Consider the following 9695-nt stretch of genomic DNA (forward strand, 5'->3'; position numbering starts at 1 on the left):
TATATACCAAGAAGAGCATGACCTAATTGCCATCATCATTAACTTTATTTTTCTTCTTGATGTAATAGACGAGATTTGTGAACATTCATTCAAGTCAATCTTCAGGCTGGGATTTATCTGATTTTTTTTGTGCTTGCCACAACTGAATCAGAAGGTAGAAATGATATTTTTTATACCATTATCTTTTCTTCAATAATGTGTGCACATCGAGAGCAATGTAGCTCATCTGGCACTTTCTAATGTTTCCAATGGATTCAGATACACTCTTCTTCATATATCATATTATTAAAAAAAATATAAATAAATAAATAGATAAAAAGTGTGTGTGTGTGAGAGAGAGCGAGGGCACTTTCCCAGTTTACCTTAGGTTCAGCATTCATAAGCAAAGCTGATAGGAAGCAATAAGGATAATCTCATTTATAAATGGAGGAATATGAGGGAACAATTATTACACATTCGAGAATATTTCTTCATATATTTGTATTTCACAATAAACTTATCAAGAACCAAGTCAAGCATTTTAATTGTCACAACATGATTTTGTATCTGATTCCATATAAGGTAGCAGTCTGGTGCTTCCTTGGGTGTCTCTTGACTACTTCTCTTTTTCATGATAAACCCTAGACAAAAAGTGGGGGAACAATACCTTCAAATTCCTTTCTAAGTGGAATTGGAAGCTTGTTCCCAACATTAAAGTACAAAAAAAGAGAGACATGGACACACTGTGGGACACACCTTTTTCATTTCGAAAAAGATTGGATAAAATAAAACACAACAAACTCCAAAAAAATTGGAGCAATGGACACATATTTGCCTAATGGAATTGAGGATTCTTTCATGGTTATTTGAAAGCAAGGTGGAATGCTATATGGGGTATGCTAAACTTTTGAAGGTTGGCCATGGTTTATTCAAGATGTAGGAAATGGCCATATAAAGACTATATGAACATGGAGAGAATTAAAGCTGATGTGTGCTAGATCTGAACCGTGGAACATTGGTAACTGAGAAATGGACCTCTTTTTGAGGACTTCCACCAAAAAAAATTGATGTTTTGGCTCATGAAATTTGATAAAAAGGAGTGGGGACAAAAAAAGAAAAGAAATAACTTGATGCTGCTTAGTTTGAAGTACGGGGCTCTGTGCTGCCATTGCTGCTACCAGATGAAGGGCCAGAACCCGGAGCCGACTGTTGTACAGTTGAATGAGGAGTAGGTCCACCCTGTGAAAAGGTTGAACCAATTGATCCACTCGATGTGCTCATTGAGGAGGACATTCTAGATGAAACAGAGTCCTTGCTGGATCCTGAAATGAGTTCTGGCCGCAACTCTGAAGATGAAGATGATGGGGCAAGTGTACCAATTGAAGATCCCACAGGGTAAGGTGCGACTGGCACATCAGTAAGGGAAGATGCAGATGGACTGTAGCTTAATGTCCCCACTGGGTGATCAAACTTGCATGCAGACCCAAACTTGCAAACTCCACGTTGTGCATAATGAGTGCAAGGTGGTGCACCCTGATTTTTAAATAACAATATCAGAACAATAACCAGTTAGCCACTCAAGATGCAAAGAAGCACATAACATATAACACTGCACAGGAAATTATTGGTTGATAAATGCCTATTAAATTCTTGATAGCCAACATATGAAGGGCAGAGATACAAAGAGATGGCTGAAGACGAGACATTTGACAGCTGCTATCAATACAGAGGTATGAAGAAAGAATCTAAAGCATGGGAAAAACTTACAAAGAAACAACAAATGACAGCATAAATAATAAATTAAACCATAGAAGGCAAATGCAATAATTTTTTTGTGATAAAAATAGTCTCTCTCAAAAATACACATATTTGGAAGTTTCAAATGATTCAACTAGCAAAAATCTTTTGGCGTCATACTCGAGACCAAAGATCAAATCCCTCCTAGGGATGGAATGAAGGAATGAGAAGGGCCCATCTCCCACTACATAACCCACCCATAGGTTAAACAACCCCCCCCCCCCCACCTTTTCAAATCCCTCCCTTAAAACACATACAAACTGGACTGTGTGCTGACACACAATTAGACAAACACATTGCGTAGGAGTCCATGGTACTAGTTTAATGGATAGCACTAGTGTAACTGACAAAGAGTGCAACTTCATAACCATTATTAATCGGTAATTTAAACGCTATAGACCCTCAGCCACAATGTATTTTCATGGGGATTGATAGAAACTTTGTTTCACATCTTACAAATCTCAATAGACTGATAACATGATGTGCATGACCTGCCATTTGAAAATGAACAAACTTGATATATTAACAAAAACATAGATATATCTGATTAGCCAAAAGAGTCTATAATCAGAATTCATAAATCCACAGAATGCTCCTTTCCAATAAAACCTCTCATAAGAAATAGTACACCTCCTATCTCCCCAACGTCAGTGCTACAAGACAATCCAGACCAACCATTGATATTTTCCAACCATATAGATCACGTGTAACAAAAAATCATCTAGATTTAATGATTTCAAATGTTAAAACCCTGATCGTGTTTTGAAAGATATGCAAGTTCAACACATTTAATCAGGCCGAATTTTATATGGTTGACATTAATTAATAGTCCAATAATATTTAATTGATATTGATGTGTCAAGATGAGAGTGAGTACTGAGGCTTTCTTGAAGTGTTAACTATAGAGGTGACAAGTCTATGACCCTGAACAAAAAGGACTGAAAACATGACATGGACCAACCCAATGCGTTTTAGGCTTTGGCAGGAGAGAATAAGATGATGAAACAAATGTCAATATTATATCTAAAATTGTTTCATGATCAAATGCTATTATTTTTTAAGTTCTTACTCATCAAAAATTTCCAGAGTATGAAGTAAACTTTCACCCAATATACTACCTCATTCATTTCAGAAGTTGCTGAGGTTTTCTTGTCCCATACAACTCATTTGATGTGATTGAGTACTAGAAAGACAGTAGGCCTAAGTTTTTCAGTTGGACAAATCGATATCCATAACCATAGAATCCTTTTTCCTTTTTTTTTTTTTAAGTATAGCCTTAGAATCCTTACATCACAGAGATTCTTAACACTCATCAATCTCCAGTAACCAAAAAAATATGATATCAGTTTATCATGACATAAACTAAAGTGCTAGGTTCAATTCTCGATATCTGAAATTTGCACTATCAAAAACTACAGTAGCAACCTAATAGTATGCTTATTTGTCAATTTCTCTACACATTAGAAGTATATATCTCTGTGTGTGTGTGGGTAAAAACCACAAATTATTTTAAACATCCTGGCTTCATAGATTATCCAAAAATGAAGTGAAATTACTAATTTATGATGGACACAACAAGGAATCCTGAGAGCAAAATCTCAATATATTAATAGTATGGTAATTTAGTAAAAAAAAATAGAACATTCTTCAACCACATAATGGCAACAAGCCCAATACAAGTAAACAGGTCAATTTTTGGGTCAAACAAATAAATCACATTCCAACTCAAATAATGTTCGACACACCATTCATTATAGAGAAAAAGGGAAAAACATCTAACTTGGATTTAACAAGATAGCCTTTACAATCATAATGTTATTGACTCTGACGTAGTAAAATAAAAATGGATTGAATTCACATAAACCATCCTCCCTAGCTATCAATGGTATCCATGAAATACCCCAAAAAAGAAGAAGAAGAAGAAGAGGGGTGGGGGGGTTTAGCCATGATGTTATCCCTAGCTTCCCCACAAATTCATACTACTGGGATGATGACACAAAAAGTGGGCAAAGGACATTAGATGTCAAGGGGAAAGGGAAGGGCATGAGCCCCAGTCATTAGGTTGATATGAGAGGAACGCAAAGAATGGATGAAAGAACCACTCTAAGCATCCTTAAACTTATGCATAATCACTTATGCCACACACCTCATGAAAACATATAGAACACAGTTGCTCCAACCTCAATCCATAATAGTGATCTACTTTCTCAGAGAATTTTATCAATTAATATTCTCATGTAGTTTAATATAGTGAAAGCAAAAGAATTCTCATGAAAAGAAAGGGGGGGGGGGGGTTAATAAAAGCCTAAAACTTGTTATACCAGAAAGATAACCTTCTATCCTATATATTGTACAATAATGTGAAGCAAAAGATAACCTTCTATCCTATATATTGCACAATAATGTGAAGCAACTATCTCCCTCATTAGTAGATGTTACATCCTTAATTCCTTAGCATGTAGCGGTGACAGCAAAAAACAGAAGGATTTAGATACGCAAAAAATAGGAATGAACTGTAAATATTTGGCATCCACATCATCCCTTTGTGCCTCAGTAAAATTTTACAACAGAGAAAAATCTAGATCGGATTGATCATAATTTGATTTAAAGAAAGGATATCCATATGATACTTTAAGTTGGTGCGTCTACAAGATAGCCTATGCTTGAAATGCATAATATTTCCTGAAGGAATCGGCAATAGGCCAGGTTCTAGATGAACTACAAATTTCTCAAGGAAGAGAAACAAAAGGCCATAGGTTTAAAGGTTTAAATAAACAAAGATGGAACTGGAAAAAATTTCAAGAATGTTAAGGAAACAAAAGCAATCAAATGAAACCATCATACTGTTATCAGAACAGCCATGATGATTTATGCATAAATGCAAGGTAGATATGATGCTTTAATTCTACCATTAGCTCTAAATGATCAAGCACTAGCATTAGGAGCTAATGGCATGGAAGACCTATATCTCAATGAATACCGTGTATTAACAGTTAAAGAAGAGTGAATACCAAAATTATTACTGAAAATCTAGACTCAAAATAGGTGATGGCAACAGGAAGCGAATCACAAGGGACCAAATGACCCAGCCCACACTATGGCCAGTCATATAGGCACATGAGGATGACATGGACCTGAGTGCTCAGGGCTGACAAAATTTTGGGCTGGATAATAATCAGTGCTCAGATGAGAGAACTCACATTACAGCCAATCATATAGGTACATAGTTATGACCAGGGCTTGAATGTTTAGAGCTGCATAGGGCACATGTTACATACGCTCGATGATGAGCACACACACCCAAAGCATATGCATGACATTTATGGGCCATCATTCAAACTGTTCTATATTTGAAAGAGCAACACAATGCGCTATGATTGTCAAGTCACAAGAATACAATAACTAAAAACAAGAAGAGGTTTCAAATTGTCAGGAAAATAAGATGGGCAGAAATGTATTGCTACACTAACAAACATAGGATTGGCTTGAGGCATTCAGTAGAAGTTAAAAAATTAACTTCAATACCTCATATGAACTCTAACTAATGCTAATATATTATGGAATTAGTCTCTTTTTTTTTTTTTTTAAGTGCCTGATTCATAAGAAAAAATTTTATTTTACAGTTTTAAGTAAAACAAACCACCATATGCCCTAATTAAAAAGCAGAACAATGCAAAGGGGTTGTAAAAGATGCTTACAGGACGCAGAGGAAGACCCAAGGGGCTAAGAGCGACATTTGTTTTTGGTGCAATAAATTCTGTTGGATGATGATATCTACATGAGGAGCCAAATTTACAATCCCCCGTTCTCATGTAATACGGACAATCTTGTTGGCCAGGTCTTTCTGGAAATGGGTGTTCCTTTTGGCTACTGCTTGAAGGACCAACAGAAGATGGTAGAGGTAGATAAGTATAGGCAGTTGCTGTTGGTGACAGCTGTGTTATCCCATAGAACTGCCCTGAACCAACAGCGGACTGAGTACTAGGGGAGGGTACTGGACTCATGGGGGGTGGCTGCACCAGGTGATTAACAGCTTCAATAAAATGCACATAGTTTGACAACTTAGTTAAAGAAGCTTTACCTACCGGATAATGACTCCAACCCGTAAAGGGAACCATGCCTGGTGAAACAATCATGGGAGGATAAGGATTTTGAACATATGAGCCCGATAGCAGAGGAGGCCTTGCAAGGACTACTCCATACTGTTGCGATGAAGACTGACCAGATTGATACAATGTTGGAGCATGAACTGGTGTAGGCACAGCTGCAACCTGGGGTGCTAATGATGAAACTGCTTGTAAGCCAGCAGGTTGTGGATGATGGAATTTACAAGTTGCACCAAACTTACACTGCCCGGTTTTTACATAATAGGAACACTCTTTTTCACCCTGTGTTTTGTTAAGTTCATGTTCAGTTCAAACTTAAGTGCACATCAAGAAAATGTATTCCAATATGACCCCAAAAAGAAAATGACAAACTAAACATAAATGTGAAGAAATACACACCGGACGTAAAGGATATCCAAAATAATTTAGTGACACAGGGGTGACAGATTCTCCTCCCTGCCGAGGATGGTGGTATTTACAGGAAGCACCAAATTTACATGTCCCCGTCCTCATATAATACTGCAAATCAAGTAAAACCAGCAGAGTCAATTCAATGTGTACTCACTGACTATCAAACCAAACACAGCACACCAAAACTGTAACAGTCCATCACATCAACTCAGTGAATGTACATTGTCCAATATCAACCATTCATGTCACACCCAATTCTCGAAATCAATCAAACAACCAAATTACAACAAGTACCTGGCACACTGGCTGCCCCACTCGCTCTGGGTACTCCCCTCCACCGGCTCTGGCAGCTCCTATAACCTGACCCCATTACACACACACCCCACATCAATCAAATTCAAACAAAACCCACATTAGATCTTACATAACCAACTTCAACCACTCAAAAATTCAATCACTTTCACACTAATTACACTAACCCAAGTGATCAAATCCAAACATAAACTGACCCGAATGATCACATTAAGAAAAAACCAAACCAAACCAACCAAAAAAACACTTCCCAAATTAAGCCCTAACTTCCCACACAAACAAACAAATGAGGAATCCATAAAATTTTAAAAAAAATTCATTCATTCATTTAATGAAATTACCGCGGCACGGTCACGGGGATGATTGAAACGACACCGTGCGCCGTAGCCACAAAACCCGGTTCTCAAATAGTAGATACAATCCGCCTCGTCGGGTCGCTCCGGATACGATTCGGTTCCACCACCACCACCTCCCAATCCCAATTGCCACATAGGCTCTACATACATACATACATTCATTCACTCACCACAACACACCAAATATAAACGATCAAAAAAACCACAAAAACTTGAAACGCAGAGGGGTTTCGAATAAAACGACAAGTCTAGAAAATTTTTTCTTTTTGAAAAATGCAAGTGGTTCTGGCTTACCTTCGAGCCCGGTTTCGGTTCCCGGAGCTGTCCATTCCTGTGACGGATCGGGCTGTGGGCCATCACTGTGCCGACCGTACCGCTCCATTGTACGGTCTCCGATGTTGTACTGATTGTAAAGGATTTTGTTTAAGAATGTTCTGTCTGTACAAGCAAACAACCCAATGAGTTCTTCTGGGTTTTCGCTCTCCGATCAAATGGAGATATCAGAGAGAGATAGAGGTAGAGACAGTGTTTGGATTTCTGGGTTTCTTTTTTTTTTCTTTTCTTTTTTTTTGCTCTCTATGTTTTTCTCTCTCACTATAACTCACTGTTCACAAACACACACACACACACACACACTCACTGTGTCTTTCTTTGTTTCGGTTTTGGTTTTTTTGGGTTTGGGTATGTTTGGGTCTCTCTCTCTCTCCCTCTCTCTCTCTCTACTTTCTCTCTCTTTCTCTTTCTCTTTCTCTCACTCACTCTCTTTCAGTTTTCAAAGTGTTTGTTTTTTGATCTTTCTATGAAGAGAGAGAGAGAAAGAAGTTCTTTTTTTTTATTTATTTTTTTTAATGGGTCTGGTGGTTTATGTACGCGCCAAACATTATAGAGATTTTACTCTTTCTTTTTTTTTTCTTTGTCTCTTTTTTCCTAAATTATTTCCTATTTTTAAGGTTTAGGAAGATTAATTAAATATTACTACGACTACATTAGTTTAGTTCATGTAGGAGTTTTTGTTTGGATTAATAAATTAAATGTCTGAGCAACTAACTGTTTTAACTTTGGAATGACGAGAATGCCCCTTGAGTTTTAACAGATTTGAGTGGAACTGAAGGACAAGGTGGTAGTGATCGTAGAATGTGGGATATGACTAAGGTTGTCCTTTTTGGTCAGAGTCATTACCTGAAAGTTAATGATGTGATTAATCCAGTTAAAAAACTAAATTCATCTGTGGCTGACCATAGAGGTACCCAGTTAAAAGTGCTGAATTGGATTGTTAGTGCTTTTACTTGCGTAAGTTTTAGGATGAGATACTGACACGTAGCTGTATTAGGACACCTGGTTGTATTATGACACGTATTATACTTATATTATGTCACTAAATACAAGTCAAATCGTTTATATATATATATATATAGGAGTATTTTTTTTATACGTGGCATGCAAAATGATTTTTCTTCTTAAACTCTGATAAACAATTTTAGTTTTTCATTTTGAAAAAATATGATGTTACTACAGAAGATTAGAGCATGTTTGGTAATGTTATTTTAGTAATATTGTTTGTATCTTTTAGAAATATGTATAGGTAAAAAAGTGTGTGAAAATACATGTAATATTTTTTAAATATTGAAAACTATTGTTCAAAACATCCTACCAAATAGTCCCCTAATTTTTTAAATATCCATATGTTATGTTATATGAAATAGCATTAATTGCAGGCGTTAACATGTTAATTTGTAAAGCAACAAAATACAGAATCGACATGTGGTTATTGTAAGTGCACAATTGCACCTGGCCCCAAGAACAGTTACGGGCTCAGGCCCAATGAGCCTTAAACAATATGATTTGTAGAGCGTGGGCTTGAAACCCAGGTTAGAAGTGTTTGAGGATTAAATGACAAGCCAAAAATGGTAAACACTTGAAAACAACAATGAATACTGTAAATCAACCTGCTCGGACGTAAGCCGAGAACTGTTCTTATATTATTTCTCTCTCTTTTTTCTCTTTCTTTTAGGTTACAAAGAAGGGATCCCCATTTCTGTTCTAAGTTGCTCCTTAAATACTCCTCTTTTTGATACTTTGTACACATGTTGCCCCAACTCCCCCTTAGCCTAGATATTTCTTTTCTCAGTGCCTTTGAATAGTAACCAGAAGTTTCCCTTCCACTGTTCAGGTGTCACTTCCCCATTAACGCGGCCAGGGTGGTAGGTGCAGGGTCTTTAATGTGGAGGTGACAGCCTTTATCCTTGGTGTTTCTCTAACATCGGTGCTTCTAGGACATTCAAGGGTTTACCCCTTTTATCCATTGGTTTTGACCATGTCATTGCCTAACGTTTATCATGAAGTCCCGGGTTCTCCGGTGTCCGTCCGAAGAGAAATTCACCCTCGGCTGGATCCTCGGATCCTCGGCGTATGGGCCGACCCGTAGTACTAACAAGTTCTAAACTCAAGAGCAGGTCGGCCTTCCTTAGCACGGTCCAAAGACCCATATCTCCATCAGGGTCTTTTTACTCCCCACTGTTATTTTAAGAAATGTATTGTTCTTGTGTTGCATCATTAGACACAATTCAAATCGCTTCTATATTTTTACATGGGGCAGGTAAAATGGATTTTTCTTAAATTTTGGTTAACTGATTTAGTTTTTCATTTTGAAAAATGTTAATGTAATTACAAATATTAATTAAAATATTCATATATTTATGCCATTGAAATGACATTAATTACGTTCATTAAACGT

The 9695-nt window shown here is 37.0% G+C and overlaps 1 protein-coding gene across 2 annotated transcripts; it reads right to left on the reverse strand.

Annotated features, from left to right (window-relative positions):
* Window positions 1-394: 394 nt before the first annotated feature.
* Window positions 395-7604, reverse strand: LOC142625594 (zinc finger CCCH domain-containing protein 34). Of its 2 annotated transcripts, XM_075799239.1 has the most exons (7): window positions 7256-7604; window positions 6947-7101; window positions 6588-6653; window positions 6282-6401; window positions 5862-6164; window positions 5475-5789; window positions 395-1512 (listed from the first exon to the last, which is right to left on the reverse strand). In XM_075799239.1, the coding sequence occupies exons 1-7, from the start codon at window positions 7341-7343 to the stop codon at window positions 1117-1119; spliced, it is 1443 nt and encodes a 480-aa protein (XP_075655354.1). In that variant the 5' UTR covers window positions 7344-7604; the 3' UTR covers window positions 395-1116. The 2 variants fall into 2 exon arrangements, with proteins under 2 accessions (XP_075655354.1, XP_075655355.1); XM_075799240.1 differs by lacking the exon at window positions 5475-5789 and having other exon boundaries at window positions 7256-7486.
* Between the last annotated feature and the right edge of the window lie 2091 nt (window positions 7605-9695).

The sequence above is a fragment of the Castanea sativa genome, chromosome 2 (assembly GCF_040712315.1).
Source record: "Castanea sativa cultivar Marrone di Chiusa Pesio chromosome 2, ASM4071231v1".
NCBI classification, from domain to species: domain Eukaryota; kingdom Viridiplantae; phylum Streptophyta; class Magnoliopsida; order Fagales; family Fagaceae; genus Castanea; species Castanea sativa.

Coding starts and splice junctions, on each gene's coding strand:
- LOC142625594 (XM_075799239.1), bottom strand. CDS start 7,343: ATGGAGCGGTACGGTCGGCACAGTGATGGCCCACAGCCCGATCCGTCA. Junction 7,102..7,255: donor AACCGAAACCGGGCTCGAAG/GTAAGCCAGAAC, acceptor GTATGTATGTAG/AGCCTATGTGGCAATTGGGA. Junction 6,402..6,587: donor TGGGGCAGCCAGTGTGCCAG/GTACTTGTTGTA, acceptor CTTGATTTGCAG/TATTATATGAGGACGGGGAC.